This window comes from Mya arenaria, chromosome 11 (genome assembly GCF_026914265.1).
Source record: "Mya arenaria isolate MELC-2E11 chromosome 11, ASM2691426v1".
Classification (NCBI taxonomy): domain Eukaryota; kingdom Metazoa; phylum Mollusca; class Bivalvia; order Myida; family Myidae; genus Mya; species Mya arenaria.
Genome location: NC_069132.1, coordinates 30157961 through 30175885, shown reverse-complemented (window position 1 = coordinate 30175885; position 17925 = coordinate 30157961). Strand labels below are relative to the sequence as shown.

Sequence of the window (17925 nt, the reverse complement as noted above, 5' to 3'; positions counted from 1 at the left end):
TTTAGACTGATCAGCGAGTTATTGGTACTATTTCAGACTGATTAGTAAGCTATTGGTTCTATTTCAGACTGATCAGTGAGCCATTATTACAATTCTATTCCGATTTTGGTACTTCGTTTGACTTATCAGCGAATTATTGGTACTATTTTAGACTGATCAGTGTGCTATTGGTACTATTTGAGACTGATCAGTGAGCTATTGGTACTATTTCAGACTGATCAGTGAGCTATAGGCTCTATTTCAGATTGATCAGTGAACTATTGATACAATTATATACTGATTGTGGTACTTGATTAGACTGATCAGTGAGCTATCGTTACCATTTCAGACTAATCAGTGAGCTATTGATACAATTATATACTGATTTTGGTACTTAGTTAGACTAATCAGTGAACTATTGGTAATATTTCAGACTGATCAGTCAGCTATTGTTACTATTTCAGACTGATCAGTGATCTATTGTTACTATTTCAGACTGATCAGTGAGCGATTGGTACTATTTCAGACTGATCAGTGAGCTATTGTTACTTTTTTAGACTGATCATTGAGCTATTATTACTATATCAGACTGATCAGTGAGCTATTGTTACTTTTTAAGACTAATCAGTGAGCTATTATTACTATTTCAGACTGATCAGTGAACTATTGATACAATTTCAGACTGATCAGTGAGCTATTGTTACTATTTTCGACTGATCAGTGAGCTATCGGTTCTATTTAAGATTGATCAGTGAACTATTGATACAATTTTATACTGAATTTAGTACTTGGTGAGACTTATAAGTGAATTATTTGTACTATTTTAGACTGACCAGTGAACTATTGGTACTATTTCAGAGTGATCAGTCAGCTTTTGGTACTCTTTTAGACTGATCAGCGAGTTATTGGTACTATTTCAGACTGATTAGTAAGCTATTGGTTCTATTTCAGACTGATCAGTGAGCCATTATTACAATTCTATTCCGATTTTGGTACTTCGTTTGACTTATCAGCGAATTATTGGTACTATTTTAGACTGATCAGTGTGCTATTGGTACTATTTGAGACTGATCAGTGAGCTATTGGTACTATTTCAGACTGATCAGTGAGCTATAGGCTCTATTTCAGATTGATCAGTGAACTATTGATACAATTATATACTGATTGTGGTACTTGATTAGACTGATCAGTGTGCTATTGGTACTATTTGAGACCAATCAGTGAGCTATTTGTCCTATTTCAGACCGATCAGTGAGCTATTTGTACTATTTCAGACCGATCAGTGAACTATTGGTACTATTTTAGACTGATCAGTGAGCTATCGGTCCTATTTCAGACTGATCAGTGAACTATTGGTACTATTTTAGACCGACATTGGTACTATTTCAAACTGATCAGTTAGCTTTAAGTACTTTTTTAAACTGATTGGTGAATTTTTGGTACCTTTTGCATTTTAAACGGATTAGTGTTCCTTTAGCACACTATTAGGTTATAAGTGAACTATTGATAGTATCTAAGACCGACATTGGTACTATTTCAAACTGATCAGTAATCTATTGGTATAATTTCAGACTGTTCAGTGAATTATTGATACTATATCAAACTAATCAGTGAACTATTTGTACTATTTTAGACTGATATTGGTCCTGTTTCAGACTGATCAGTGAACAGGCATGTATACATCGGTTTGGGCACACATTTCATAAATCACAAATATGTAATCACGAATTTCACAATAGATTTGAGAAAAAACTGTCTACGGTCAAGCAGGAAAAAACGGCCCGCTTGTCAGCAAAGTGTGTCGTGTCATAACAGATAGGTCAAGTTCATACTTACGGACTTTGCGGAGTATGGTGGTGGTGGTGTAGGTGGTGGTGATGGGAGTGGTGGTGGTGGTGGTGGTGGTGGTGGTGATGATGATGATGATGATGATGATGATGGTGGTGGTGGTGGTGGTGGTGGTGGTGGTGGTGGTGATGATGATGATGATGATGATGATGATGATGATGATGATGATGATGATGATGATGATGATGATGATGATGATGATTACGATGATGATGATGATGACCTTCATAATGAAAATTAAGCTATACATATCGACGACGAGGGCTATTAAAATCACTACCATCTATCGGTGAGGACGACGTCTGCGGCGACATGGGCGACGGCGATGAAAAGAGTGTAAGAACAACAAACGACTGCATTGATTTTTATTGCAAATGTTGCCAAAATATTAAACAGATATTTTCTTTAAAAAGTTGAAATAACATTTTGAAGTCACTTTTGTTTAAGAATACATAAAAGCGTTTTTTACACAGTATTAACCTTCTTGGCCTGCAAAAGATGTACAATCTTATACATATTAGGTCTAATTCTATAATATCGTATATCATATGAATACGTATATAATATACCAAATAAATAAATAAAACAAAATAATTAAAAATCTCTAATAACCGACGATTATTCTTTTCGATGCTCAACACGAGTATACCTTATTGCAATCAACTTTAACAATATTCTATGTATTTGTAATCCAAGAATTAATTTCCTTTACACATAATAACACCATCTCTTACTAAAGCTTAACCTTTAACTTAGCCAATATTTTAACACATAACCCCTTTCTTAAACACGCTGAAACCAATCTTGTAACATAACTTTGGTAATATTTATCAATATATCTCCAGTTTCATTAACAAGTCAACATTACGAGTACAGGGGGGGACAGGAGTAGTATGTTTGTTTAAAGGCCCCTTTGTTAATTCCATTTTTTTGCGCCTGCAACACCAGCAGCAAACGGAAACAAGGATACTAACTACGAGTACTGATCCGGTGACGATGCCGGCTATTTGTCCGACAGTCAGTCCATCTTTTGACTCTTCGCTTTCCGGCGTGTCTCTAAATGATAAATGGCAAATATATCCTTTTTTCTCCAGTAAGAGGTTATTGTATTACTTATTTTATTTTTATGTCATTTTAAAGGTAAATGACGAAGCAGTTAGATGAAATTTAAAGTCACTGTTTTGAAAATTTGGCCCGTTCCACAGAACCAAATCATAAGATTAGGCCGGATATATAAAGGCATTTTATGATATATTATGTTACTAAAACAATAAACTTAACAAAAATTTAAACATATTTTCCTCGGCATGATAAGTTTATGCACCTAGTTGCTGACTAATGAGAATCAAGTTTTATTCATATTCATCAATATATACGAACAATACTTGAACGTTTCACCACATGACTTACGATGTCATTTTACTAGATTAAGAGTGTCTGACCATTCATTAAGAATCAACACCGATAACTTTTAACAACATTCAAAGAAATGAACGTTATTGTAAGTTTTGAAATATCCATTATATAGAGATGTATTAAATTTCATAGTAATATGTCTTTCTTATAATGATATCAGAAGGAAATACCTAAAGAAATATTTTTATGTAAGCATTCATAAGTTTATAGAACTGCTCAAGTCTGAAAACCCAAAATATTGAACTTAAATTATCCAAATATATAAAAGAAACTCTTAAACATGCATTGAATTATTCATTAATTGTGTGAGAATTAAAAAGAAACTTGGAATAGTGGAAATAATACATACAGTACTTCTATATCCGGGACAATATCTGGATGACATGATTCAGAGAGGCCATTTTCGCCGTAGTAGAATGAGGTTTTTTTGAATTCCCCGTCAATAGTTGATATATAACCAGGAACAGGTGTTTCTTTGTGTAGAAGAGAAAAACATAGACATATAAAACCAAACCAGCCCCCCATTCACACACAAACTAATTCTAAAAAAATCATCATAGTCATACCTGATTATTTTTTAATTTAATTTCACAAACGTCTAAAAATGTGCATAAATAGTTTTTGTGCTGAGAGGTACAAATAACTAAACACATTAACGGAATCATGTGAACCCACGGCCACAACAAGCAGGAATTTATACTAAACTGAATATCAAATGCAGATTCAAAGGTAAATTTAATATTAAAAATAACAAAGAGCCTAAATACTTTTTGTCAATGATGTAGACATTTTCATAATCATCTAAATTAGTCCTCTGCACGATAATTTAAAAATTAAAACACAGACTATAATTAAGTATTCTTACCTGCATCGAGGACGAATATGTTATCTAGCGGTGTTTGAGTATATGTCTTAAGAAGAAGGCATTTAATGTCGTTCGATCTTGTTTGTCTGTCAATATAGATCGCATATTTGCGAAGCCCGTTCACCAGTAAAGCCATCATATTTGAAGTTGTGCCATCGATAAATATTTTTTCTTCGGGTTGTTTTTGCTCCAAGATAAATATATCAATAATGTACCAAACATAGTTCTGATGGACTAAAGTTGATAACTCTGTAACGTTGTCAATTGTCACCATATTGGTTCTCAACATTTCAATAAATTTGTTCTTACATGCTGTATCTCCCTTTTCAAACGAATCGATCATTTGTCGAACTTGGCTGTCCCACCATTCAGACCCTGTTTCTATAGAGCTATCTTGCAGTTTTTTGTAGGTGAGTTCGATTATTATTCCAGTCTCTGTTAGATTTAAATACATATCCCTAAATTCATTAATTCCACTCATATTACATTTTGAGTTAGAAGCCATCAATTCTAAAAGAGAAACATCAGCGTTAGCAAACGATTTCTCTAAACGCGAAGGGAGACTTCGAATATCCGTGATAAAAAGTGCCGCTTGCCTTTCGAATTCTAATTTCTTTTGTTCATTGCCTTTTTCTAATAAATAATTTTCTAAATCGAGAAGGACACTTTGAATCTTGTAGTTAATTTCATCAATGTTTGCTAATAGCATCGTTTCCTTTATAGTCCCATATAGTTGTGCTTGGACGACAGCTAGCTTTTCAGAGAACACTTTTAATATTTCATTCTTTGCTTCTTCCAATTGTTCAGGAGTTACAGCGTCTGCTTGATCATTCGGCATAGCAATTTGATATATACTGTCAGCAACGTCAACAGCAGTTGAAACAAGTGGAAGAAATTTTACTTTTCTTTTGATGTTCCCGCCTTGTACATATTTACTCAGTAGAAGTAGAACAATACATAAAATCACTTTTGAATTCATGTTTGATTTCATTTAACAGATTTAAAAAAATGAAATAAAATAATCTTCGTACTGAAACAGAGCGAAATAAGTATTCAGATTAAGAAGCCACTACTGAAACGTTTGGAATTTCAAAACTTCTCTTGAATATTACGCATATTGGTTAACCTATTTTTAGCCCGTATATACTCAGAAGAAAATGTTACGTTAGTATTTTCGAGTAGTGAATCCTTAAAAACAAGATACCCAATATCTACCTACTTATTAGATCAGATTGTCGAACTCAAGTCATAATGTTTCATTATCATTAATAATTTTTTACTGGCACCCATTTGTGTATAAATTTGACAATTTATTTTAATTTAAGCTAAAAAATATCTCCTTTTGCTAAACATATTATGCCAGAATGTTTCCACTTTTATAAATTGGTCAACTTTTACCTAGCAATTTCATTTCTTCTTCTTCTTTTATTCTGTTATTATTTTGTTATGTTTTACATGTTGGTTGTGAACATTTTTGCATCACAGTTATATATGTATGCTATTAGATATGTACTTTTGTCTTTTATATTGGTAATAATAGTGTCATGGTAGACTTTTTGTAATTGTATGACACTTAATAAAGTTGCATTGCACTTTAGTTTTGATGTTCTATTGTTTTAATGTTATATTCACTATTGTTGAACTATTTTATAGTTGATGATATTTTTTAACCTTTTTTGAATATTTCATAAGTTCAAAGTGTTGAAGTTTGATTTGTATTACGCATATTATTTCAAACATAAAATGAGTGTTTTAATAATAGTAAGTTACTTTACGATATTTTGAATTCAAGCGGTATTACTGTTATATTCATCATAAATTTGCTTCGTTAATAATTCTTTAGAAATTTGTACTGTTATATTTACGATGTGTGTGTATACCATGCACTGATCTTTTGGTTCACATTCTGTAAACTCACATACTTAATTAGGGCCTTGTGAATAATAACACTTGAAATTTGAGTTTGTTCAGTTATTGAAACCACGTGTTGCACGTGCCTTGTGAAAAAGACAAGGAAAATATTGTAAGAAATGTTGTGATTGTACAGCAACTAGGTCACACTTAAGAAAGTCTGATAGCTGACGTCTCTGTCGTTTTGATGGCGTTAGTATAACTTCATTAGTAAGAACATTTTAGTACACACGATTCCCATAGTTTGTCCCATTCTGCACAAGTAAGGTCAAAGGGGCCAACACTGTGCTGAACATCTAAGACACAAATGACATCAGTGGTTTGGGGTATCTCCAAGCGTTCACAATACGACACAAATGTTGACATGTATAGTGTTGAGGATTATAATTTTTGAAAATATGACATTTTTTGAATTTTGATTTTGACCCTCAATATAATCGCTTAGGTTTAATGTTTAAATGTTTGGTATTAAATGAACTTCATGATGAGATATTTTCTCGTCAGTATACCTTTTGTCATATCTACTGACTAATTACAAAACAAAGAACAGCGCGATAGGTTTGAGGATTGGCTTAGATTAAACTTCATGACTTTTTTACCTCCAATGATTTCAATACATTATTGAACAATGCAAGACACAATTCAATCAGATATGACACTGAGGGGATCGCAAATATGTTACAAGGAAAAGCCTAGAATAATTAGTAAGCATATTATTTGAAAACAATACAGAACAGAACAGAACATTTTTTTAAAAACTATTCAAACAAATATAGTCAATGAAATAGGTCAAAAATGACCCTTGATCATTTGTAAACGTAATTTAATGCATAAATACATAGCGACCGGTCACAACGTATTGTTTATAAGTAGGCAGACATAATGTGAGAAATAAATTAACGTGTTTAGAAGCTTAACAATTCATTTCAATTTTACTATGATAAATATTCAATAAATTTCATTTTAATTAACATTATATATAGCTAGTAACACAATTATTTAATTGTATCTTTTACACAGCTACACTATGTTAATACAATGTATAATAAACAAGTACTACGAAACAATTACTATGACTGTGTATTTCTATTTCTTAATTCAAAAGCCTTAAACACAAACATAGCTCTGACAGAAAAAGTTCAATAACTTTGAACATAGAGGGATGATAATATCTAGGTATTTCTTTCTTTCTTATGTTAGCATACAATTGGCATTCAAACATAGAATGGAATCATTTAGTCAATGAACTCTTGAACATTTCATGAGTTCGGCATTTTTGGGTGTGCCGCAATTTGCGTGTTGTGGGTGCGTTTAATTTAGTAATTGTCTGAATTTATCGGTGATGTCATTCTTTTCTTCTTGCAAACGCAGAATAAGTGACAGAAATACAATGCTTATGCATGAATTCGCACAGACGTTTTGCAAAGATTTGAATGCAATCATGATTGAACACTGAGTTAAGGACAAAATAAATGTTATGTTTTTGTTTTAATCAGTTGCATATAAAATATAAATGAATATATGTATAGCACTGTACTGACTGGCAATAAAAAAACAATGAATTAGTTTTGTATCATGAACTTATATACATACCAAAGTCCATAGTATCCAATGAATTGGTATTTCTGGTACGTATAAAAAATTAAAACGAGCTATAATGTGGGTATAACTTCATGGGGTAAGGTATTTAAATTGTATTATTGTTTTTAAACCTAATTCTGTGTTATTCTAAGTTTAGTACTGATGAATAATTAATTAATCAAATGACTTTCATCCTCTTGTACTCCAACGTAGCGGTTTAAACACGTAACAAATACCGAATAATCGTTGTATGTTTTGTGTATTATTGTCACTTAACTATCTCAACGTTGCTCTTTGGTGTTACCACTGAATTGTCATTTATTTTTAGTATGAATACCAATTTCAGCCGTCTGAAAAGTAGATGATTTCTACGAGAGAAATACACATGTGAAGCGAACAACAGGATACATAATAGTATATTGGCCTTTTCAGACAGAGTTCTATTTCTACATGGTCACGACAATGTAAACGAATATTGGAATCTACTTTATCACTCTGTTCTACCGTGTTTAACGAACTCGATTCAGAGATATATAGTAAAAACAGAAAAATACACATTCAAGAATGGATTTAAGAGTTCTGTGCGTTTTAAGTGTTCTATGTGCTACTGCCTACACAAAGAACAACGAAAGAAGAGCAGTGGGTTTTCTGTCATTGGTTTCAACATCAGTCGATTTTGCCAATTTCATATTTGAAATTGTAAACGGGAATGACGAAAAGGAAACAGCATCTCCTGAAAATTTGGAAAATGCAAAAAATGAAATAATCACTGCCTTCTCTGAAAAGCTAGCTGTCGTTCAGGACCAGTTGTATGGGGGCATAAAGGAAACGATGTCCTTGTCAAAGATTGATGAAGTCAACTACAAGATTCAGAGTGTTCTTCTCGATTTAAGAGCATATTTATTAGCGAATGAAAGTGAAAAGATCATAGAAAAAGAACGATTTGAAACGCAAGCCTCATTGATTATCGCAGATATTCGAAGCCTCCCGTCACGTTTAGAAACGTCCCTTGCGAATGCAGATGTATCTCTGTTAGAATTAATGGCTGCTAATTCTAAATGCAATATGTCTGGTATTAAGGAATTCAAGGATTTATTTTTCAATCTAACACAAACTGGGATAATTATTGAGCTTTCATACAAGAAATTAAAGCAAAACAGTCTTGTTACAGAGTCGGAATGGTGGGACAGGCAGGTTCGACAAATGATAGATTCTTTTGAAAAAGAAGACTCAAGGTGTAAAAGTAGATTCCTTATATTTCTTAGAGGCGACATGGAGACACTCGACAATGTCAAAGAGTTATCAAATACAATGCACCAGAAGTATGTTTGGTACTTTATTGATGTATTTATCTTGCAACAAAATAATGGCGGAGAAGAAATCTACATTGAGGGCAATGAGACAAATATGATGACTATGAGTGTAAACGGTCTTCGGAAATACGTTATATATGTAGACAAACAAACCAGACGTAATGATATCAAGTGTATTTTATTAAAGACAAATATGCAGACACCGCTTAACGAAACATTTATTCTTGACAGAGGTAAGGATTTTATGTAAGCAGGGTTTTTCACTTTTAATTGTTTGCCTATGTTGGTGTGAGTGTTTCACAGGTATGTATGTGTTCCTGTATGATTGGTTGGATTGGTTGCGTTAGCGTCCTTCTCAGTATAATTAAATGTCACTGAACATATATTTAATATATGTAACAAATAGGGGTCGCACAGGACAAGTATGTGTCACACAGAACACAATGGGTCATGCATAATAAATTTGAGTCACACAAAGCAAATGGATTACACAAAAGAAAATATGTGGGACACCCAGCTTAAATTGGTCAAGCAGTACGAATTTGATGGTCACACAGACAAATGGTTTTCAGATAGTATTGATGGGTCAGACAGACCAAATGAAGACCGGGGTCTGAGAAAAAACATGGTGGTCGCAAAGCAAAAATGGAAAATGGTGGTCAAACAGCACAAATTGTGGTCAAACAGCGTAAACGGGGTCTCCCAGAACGAGTGGTGATCCGACAGTACAAATGGTGGTTAAACAGTACAAAAATAAATAGAGTTATACATACCAAATGGTGGTCACATATAACAAACAGAACAAGAAGTAGTCGAACAGAATAAATGGGGTCCCAGTACAGATTGGGGTCAAACAGAACAAATGGGGACACACAGAACAAATGGGGGTCACATAGAACGAATGGGGGTCCAACAGAACAATTGGGGTCACACGGAACAAATGGGCAATTGGCGTCGCATAGAACCAAAAGGCGAGGGGGGGGGGGGTACACAGAAAACATGGGTTCACATAACACAAGCTGGGTTAATTATAAAGTTTACTCGCTTTATTAAACTTAGTACATGATACAATTATCGCGAACATAGTTTACATCAATCATTAATATGAACAGAATGAAATACCATTTCCCCAGACTTTACATTATCATAATTCAGTCTTAGGTAGTAGGAAATAACATGACAAGAGTGTTGATTTAACACAGGGTTCACAAAACCGCAATATGGCTTATCAGTTAGGGCAATTTGTGTGGGTAGAGTAACAAAATTCCCCATTCAGCTTTTAATATATCAGGATATGAATTACTGAGTGCAAACGCTATTAAGGCAAATAAGACCAAAGTCTAGAACAGTAGAAGAGATAATTAGCCTTGAAAAGTAATATTGGGAACACAGTCAGATGTTTATCCGATACAGGCTCAGACAACTACTTCTTCAGGCATCTCATTCATTCCTTACACAAATGGATTTATATTGTCATAATAACTTTGCTTGATTTGTTTGAAATTTTGCCAGTTCTGCTGTCATAAACCAACAATACGTTTTTTCTATAGATAACCAACGGGCATTTTCCTGATAGATACAATGACTTGGGTAAATACTGCATATGTAGAATTAACTAACAAAAAGACGCCCGAGACAGCAATTGTATTTTAAAAATGCCCTTTTTAATCTTATAATTGACACGTCTGAACGAATGATGATAAATTGCCAGACAAAATAAAACATACAAATATTTTTTGTAGACAGATCACCACAAATAAAAGTACCTGCGTTTTATTATGGCTAACAGTCGCTCACGTCAGCAAACTGTTTTGTTTAGTATCCCTGGTTTTATCGTAACGCATAGTCTGCAAGCGGGGAACCAACTCGCATACGTTAGCAATTGACTGTTCGCCCTTACTAAATGCTAGGTTGGTTTGGTGTGTGATTTCAATGAACGTACGAGTAAGCTAAGTCAAAATACATGTTTGTTCAGTTCAGTTATTTGTAAACAACAACAAACCAAAACATAACAAATTCAATTTTATCTTGTGGTTTATTTCCGATCTTTAATATAGTTTTCATTTCAAGCATATAACACGAAATAATCAAATACTACTATCATTCTAAGATATCATAAAATTCAAGAAAGTAGTAATTAATTGGTCTTAATTTTTATTTTAACATTAAATTCGGCCAGTTATTTTATTAGAAAAGTTTGAATTATGATATAAAGTAGCAAAGTGATAAAAACGTATAAAAACGTCACACTCTTGCACTTGCCTCAACTGTGGACTGCACGAGGTTGGTCTTGACGAATCACAAGGGGCTTTAACAACCCCAGCAACCTAGGTAGACTAATTTTTGTCTTGTTTATTTTCCAGTCAAGTCCTTTATATAGCTATAATGATTAAAGACCATGCAATGACACTATAAAAGTTCCAATTATAAAGCAAGTAAAGTCAGTATGTTTTTTTTTCTCTGGCATTTTTGAGGACTACTTTTGAAGTAATTACAGTGCCTTTGTGGTTTATTCCTTACGTTATTTGTGATCATTGTGGAACGATATTTTCAGGATTAGCGAATCCACGAGTAAAAATCATGATCACGAGTAGTGGCAAAACCACGAGTGAATTATTTTATTTCAAAAATTACAAGTGATGTAAAATACGATATTACCCTGTAATCAACAAAACATTGATAACCCTTTGAGCTAAAGTCGGTTGGATTCATTTATTTTTTCAGAAGGTCGACTGTTGTTCTGTCCAAAAATGTTGCATCATTAGGGCTGGGCTGGTTTAATCTGACAGAAGTTTGTTTCAAATGTTTGCCGTTTAATATAAGTAAAGATGACCTTGAAGCATACATAATTAAACGTGACACTGAAAAGGTCGGTGACCAACTTGTGCAAACATAACTATCGGTGCTCACTCAATGAAATATTATTGATAGCTCATTACAAACAATTATCCTCTATATTTTATAAAACATATTGCGTTTTGTGATCACTTGTCATTTTCATTCAAAGACACCCCTGTACCTGGCTTTGTTTCGACAACTGAAGGGAACTTCAAAAAGACAACGTTCTTGTACGATGAAACAGACGAAACAAGGTCCTGTCATCCGGAGACTGTTCCAGTAGATACGGTGAAGTACGTATGAATAATAGTTGTTAGTGTTAATGAAAACAAAATGTCTATATAAGTAGATTTTCGTTGATATTCTAAGATATTTAAGAGTAATCATCTCAGTATTGAGTGCAGGTTTAAGAGGAACGGGCGTTATGTTATATTTGGTTACACATGGACTTAAAACAATGAATATAATGTTGATAGACCACTTTTACCAATGGGTTCTCGGCTAGTCGCCTTATTCAGTAACTGTTTAAAAAAATAAAAAATAATTTAGAGCAGAAAATGCCTCATTTACCGAAAACTGATACGAACAGAATTGAAAAAGGACATAATAAACCTTGATTTTACAACAAATGTCAACATAAATATGATGATCGGATAGTGCAGTTTAGTGTTATTTAAATAAATAAATAAATAAGTTGTTAGATTTGACAAAGTAAAACAAAGTGTCACCAGCATTACATTTATGAGAAGGGCCGTAAAATTCATACCTATATATATTATATAAATTGATTGATTGTTTAAATCCGAAACCATTTCATCAATACGACTGAAAAATAAGAATCAAAATCAACCTAGCAGTATAATTTTTGATTCTTGGCACATAATTATGGTGTTCTGCTTTTGCCCTAGGTACAATTATTTCTCCCACCTTAGATAAGTAGATCCATACTTAACCATGCTAGAAGTTCTTATCTTGCCCACGGGCGAAGAAAAAATGCCCGTATGGAACTTCTTTTCAATGGTCACCACATTGTAATTACCTCCCTTGTTAAAGACTGTCGTCTGTAGTATCATGGAAACATTTTCTTGTGGCAATATTTAGAACGCTTATTAATTATTTCTCGCTTCAAATGTAAACCATAAAACAGTTTTCATGCACCTTTCAAGAATTAATGCTTCACTCTCTTTAGAACTATTTAAAGACCGATTTGACTATAAACATCATCTGAATCATTGAGCGCATATCCATGACAACCATGAATTATCGCATATCCATGCGCAATTATTTTTATTAAGCACAAAAGAGTTCAAGCAAAAAAATACATTTTTACTTAACTTTGTTTAACTGAGGTGGGAGAAAAAGCATCTACCATAGCCTCTCGTGTAAGATAGGTTCATCCCGACCCTCGCGCAGGGTGTTTTGCGGAAACTCGGTAAACCTCGTTTCCGCAAAACACCCTACACTCGGATCGGGATAAACATATCTTACACTCTCGGCCATGAAAGATACTTATAATTCCCCCAATGCTTAGCAGGGGAGACACAATGTTTGAGCACGGATGTACGTCCGGCTGTCTGTCTGTCACACGTTATTGTCTGATCCGTATCTCCGAAACCCGTTAAGGGATTTTCATGAAATTCGAGTTACATCACACACCAACAATCCGCTACATATCTGCAAATGTCGAATGTCGTGTAACAGAATGAGACAAGCATGGTGTATACATCTGTTTGTGATTAAAAACATAACCCGTCGATGTTCATACTGTGTATGTACATAATGTCAACTCATCACCAATTTTAACGATATATGTCTGTTATTTTTCAGGGATCAAAACAATAAAGACGATGAATCAAAGAAAGGATTGGGTGCCGGTGAAATTGTTGGCATTGTTCTTGGCTCACTGGTATTTCTCGTAGTGGTGGTGTCTTGGTGTTGCTTTATAGCTCGTTGATAACGAGTATTTGTACAAAGTTAAGTAACGAAGAAGCCGTACATGTATAAAAAGACTCTGTGTGTTAGAATGAATAAAAAGACAACGAGTTTTATTTTCCAAACTATATATTTTTAAGTTGTATTGTATTATTTATTTCTTTCTTTTAATTGATATACATGTGTGTTTGTTTGTTTGTTTTTGTTCTAAATTGTTGTATTATTAACGGCGAGTTACAACACCGATACAAGATTGTTTAGTTGCATACTAGTCCATGTAGTTTCCCTCTTGTACTTACATTTCCCTTTTTCTGTGAAATAAAAAATACGACTTTATAACTAGTATGACGAAATCTTTTTATTGATCAAAAGAACCACTAAATCAAGCCATCATATATACCAGTTGGGGCACGTAGTAGGTTAAACGAAGGCCAGAAGAGCTTCTGCGATGGCGTGACGTACGTCGTATTTGCGTCCGTGCGTACGTGTGTCTGTAAACAATTGCTTGTGAACACGATATAGTCTTCAACTTGTACAGTAGTTAGATATCCATGAGAGATTGGTTCCTTTCGAAAACCAGCCAGAGCCGCCTATGCATGACAAGATTATGGCCTTTGAAAGTATATATTTTTTTTATTTTTAGCCAAGTATAAGATTATAGAGAAACAACTTGTTTTTGGTTGTGCAGTTGGTTTTTATGTTTTCCTCTACCTTGCCCTTGTAAAAAAGATCAACATTTCAGTTTAAAAGGGTAAGTTGATATTTAGCTTTAATGGACAAAGGCCGATTTTATCTCTATTGGCCAAAGGCCAGAAGTGTCTGTCGTCCGTGCATCCATCTGAACACAATTGCTTGTGAATGTTGTTTTTTTCAAATAATGCTGGCCATTACTGGCCACGCCCCGGGGTTCACAGGTTTGGTATACTTAAATAGGGAAATGTTTGAAAATCTTTTTGTCTGAAATCGCTAGGCACAGACCCTTGATATTTTGAATAAGGCATTATTTAGTGGTGCTCTACCAAGATTGTTCAAATTATGCCCCTAGGGTCGAAACTGGCCGAAACTAGCCCTGTCCAGGGTTCACAAGTTTCCAAGAGGCTTATATAAGAAAAACTTCTTGTTTCAAACCACAAGGCTCATACCTTTGATATTTGTTGTGGAGCATCATATGATGCCCCTTTACAAAGAGAGTTGAAATTATGCCCCCTACTACCTTATTTTTGAAGCTACAGCAATGAAATTTGGACCATGTGTACAATTTTGAAATTAATTATCAATATTGTCTTAAGATAACATTAGATAACATTGAATGTGACCTTCTGACCTTCTTTCTTATTTTTGCAGTTACAGCAATAAAATTTAGACCATGTGTACAGTTTTTCAAACAAGTATCAATGTTGCTCTCGGATGACATTGATGGTGACCTTTTGACATACTTTCTTATTTTTAGAAGCTACAACAATACAATTTGTACCATGTGTACAGTTTTGCAAACAAGTATCAATATTGTACCCGGAATTCCCGGATGACCTTGATTGTAACCTTTTGACGTACTTTCTTATTGTTGAAGCTAAAGCAATAAAATTTGGACCATGAATGCATGTTTGATAACAAATATCAATGTTGTGCTCTGATGACCATGATTGTGACCTTTTGCCTTACTTTCTTATTACTGAGCTGCAGCGATTCGTTGTAGCATGATTGGTTGATTGACATTATCACGTGGTGTTATCATGGTATACTTTAAAGGATAAAAAGGTCCATCGACTGTTGTAAATGTCCTCGTGGCCTAGTGGTTTAAGCGTCGGTTTTTAATTTTTCATTAACTTAACCGTTTGCACCCCACTAAAGCCAAAATATTGTTTTATACTTTAATTTGTTGTTGTTGTTGTCTGCAATTTCGGGATCATTGAGTAATATAATGATAAAATTAGTGTTTTGAGATGCATAGCCGGGAAAACTAATTATTGGTCCAAAAACATGAGCGAGTCCCTTTAAAACATATGGTTCTCTTCGAATCATTCGGAACTCCTCGGCCATTTTTATCGAAAACAACCTCGGATGTATTTGGACGGTTTACATACTCAAAACGTGGTACGTTTAAGTCCGCTGCAAGTAGATCGCGTAGTAATTTTATTTAGGGGTTAAACTTTATGACTTAACTCTTGATCTTAATTATGTTTGCAATAATTCACTACACTGGCAATCAATTTAAACTTAAATCAATAAATACAACTCTAAAACACTACATTTGAATAATGATACAATTCAAAAAATTACGAACTACTTCATCTGATGAACCGGCATACATCCGAGGTTGTTTTTGATAAAAATGGCCGAGAAGCTCCGAATGTCTTCGAATGTGTGTTGTAAATAGTATGTACATGATTTGGATATGAACAACTGTCACTGGCACATATTAAAATAGTCATGCAACTAATCTTCTTACAACATTTTCTGTCCTTAGATGTTGAACGTGCAACGTTTTTAGCTAACCTTAACAAACAACGTTCCAAGTGAACCATAAGTTTGTTGCCTAATACCCATACATGATCTGGACTGAAAATTACCACAAGAGCCATGCCGGTAGAGCATAGGCCCTCTTGGGTTCTTGTTTTAGAATGCAGTGATGGCGGCCAAAATGATGAATATACCATGTAAAATACATATATTTCGCCTATTTTCGCCTTGTTTAATGCGATTAGTGAATAACTCCCTAGTCATGATCCCTCTTAAAATGTGCCCCCTCGAAGAAGTGGTTGTATACTGCTTTGCCCATGTCGGTGTGGCTGAACGACGGTCGGTAGACTAAACATTGTCCTATTGTTAATCAGAGAATGCCTGGAGCTTTGACCCTCAAACGTAATAGAGAGTTTGGTCATAACCAGCAGATGACTCCAATTGATTTTGAGGTTTGTAGTTTAGATGTCCTGGTGAATATGAACACAAAGAAATGTCCGATTGATAATTATATTATGCTTAATTTTACCTGTTTCTTTGACGTTTTAATGCGTTACTTGGTCGTTTTTTACGAGCTATACTTCGCAACAAGGGCAAAGATTAAAGAGAGAAGGCAAACGACTTGTACATGTTTTTCTGATGTGAAGGCTTTCAAGCAAAAGTGAATGATAATTATACCACATCGACATGAAACCAAGGTTCTGTAGAAGAAGTGTTGAGTGACTAAGCAAAATTTAATCAGTTTAATCTATACATGTGCTACAATAGTCTTGTTTGCCCAGTCCATTTTTGTTAGGAATTTTCTTCTGAAGCCTGCTGTGCCATGTTCGAGAAGTCAAAGTTAGTCATGTTATTTGTGAAATGGAGTATACTCTGGTATATTTCGAATAACTTGCATAAACTTTCCCTAAATTTCCCGAGTGTTCTTTTAGTTCTTTGTTATATGTGATATATATATATATATATATATGTTAATTTTAATACTTTACATAATTGATCAATCCAATTTTCAATAACTGGTAGGCCATCTGGCAGATGGCAGTTTTATTACCCCTTGGAAAACAACACTGATTCTTATCAGATCTACATTTAATGGAAAAACATTCTGCAAATCTTGAAAAACAAGAAATCAATGTTAAACCACATCTTATAAATTTCATTGTATTTTAATGAACTGGATATCATTTGGAAATATAAGTCCAACATGTTAAAGAGTGGCATAGTTTTAAAGAAAATGGTCAATTAGGTTATTAGGTAATTGATAAACAACTAAAATAAGTATAAGATCATATAAGAACTCACCAGTATTGCATGTCATCTTTTACAAAACATCAAATGATTGGATTGTCATATTCCAAATCATAGTCCATGTTCATCTGATCTTATGATAGTTATATCATAGATTTATTTAATTTATCCCTATAATTATCAATGGTTGTTATTTGTGTAAATTCATTAATTCCTTCCTTTAAAAACATCCAACCCTTCCTGCTGAAATCCCAACAAAATGGCCGCCTCTATTTCAAATTTGGTTCTGACTTCTGATTGGTCGTTGTACAAATATGGTTTAACGTGGGAATGGCTTATGAACAAAGCATTAAGATCTATAATGATAACATGTATAGAAATTAAAGTAATATGAATACTGTTAATATTTAGTTACATGCAATTAATAACTGTTAATTTTGCATAATATTATAAAATTATGATTTATTGCATTGTTAAATTAAAAAATATCCTTTTTTTATATTTTATTTTGAATCATTTAATGATAATTCATTT

General features: G+C 33.7%; 2 protein-coding genes across 2 annotated transcripts; one reads left to right on the top strand and one right to left on the bottom strand.

The window, feature by feature from the left end:
* Positions 1–2179: 2179 nt before the first annotated feature.
* Positions 2180–5286, bottom strand: LOC128209828 (uncharacterized). Its single transcript, XM_052914068.1, has 3 exons — positions 4109–5286; positions 3593–3716; positions 2180–2883 (listed from the first exon to the last, which is right to left on the bottom strand). Exons 1-3 carry the CDS (start codon positions 5097–5099, stop codon positions 2658–2660), a joined length of 1341 nt encoding a protein of 446 aa, XP_052770028.1. The 5' UTR covers positions 5100–5286; the 3' UTR covers positions 2180–2657.
* A 2374-nt stretch (positions 5287–7660) lies between these two features.
* LOC128209916 (uncharacterized) lies at positions 7661–14026 on the top strand. The gene is made up of 4 exons (XM_052914185.1): positions 7661–7697; positions 7947–9146; positions 11921–12044; positions 13579–14026. The coding sequence occupies exons 2-4, from the start codon at positions 8165–8167 to the stop codon at positions 13703–13705; spliced, it is 1233 nt and encodes a 410-aa protein (XP_052770145.1). The 5' UTR covers positions 7661–7697; positions 7947–8164; the 3' UTR covers positions 13706–14026.
* Positions 14027–17925: the final 3899 nt, after the last annotated feature.

Coding starts and splice junctions, on each gene's coding strand:
- LOC128209828 (XM_052914068.1), bottom strand. CDS start 5,099: ATGAAATCAAACATGAATTCAAAAGTGATTTTATGTATTGTTCTACTT. Junction 3,717..4,108: donor CATATTCGTCCTCGATGCAG/GTAAGAATACTT, acceptor TTCTACACAAAG/AAACACCTGTTCCTGGTTAT. Junction 2,884..3,592: donor GTCCCGGATATAGAAGTACT/GTATGTATTATT, acceptor TTTATCATTTAG/AGACACGCCGGAAAGCGAAG.
- LOC128209916 (XM_052914185.1), top strand. CDS start 8,165: ATGGATTTAAGAGTTCTGTGCGTTTTAAGTGTTCTATGTGCTACTGCC. Junction 9,147..11,920: donor AACATTTATTCTTGACAGAG/GTAAGGATTTTA, acceptor TTTCATTCAAAG/ACACCCCTGTACCTGGCTTT. Junction 12,045..13,578: donor GTTCCAGTAGATACGGTGAA/GTACGTATGAAT, acceptor GTTATTTTTCAG/GGATCAAAACAATAAAGACG.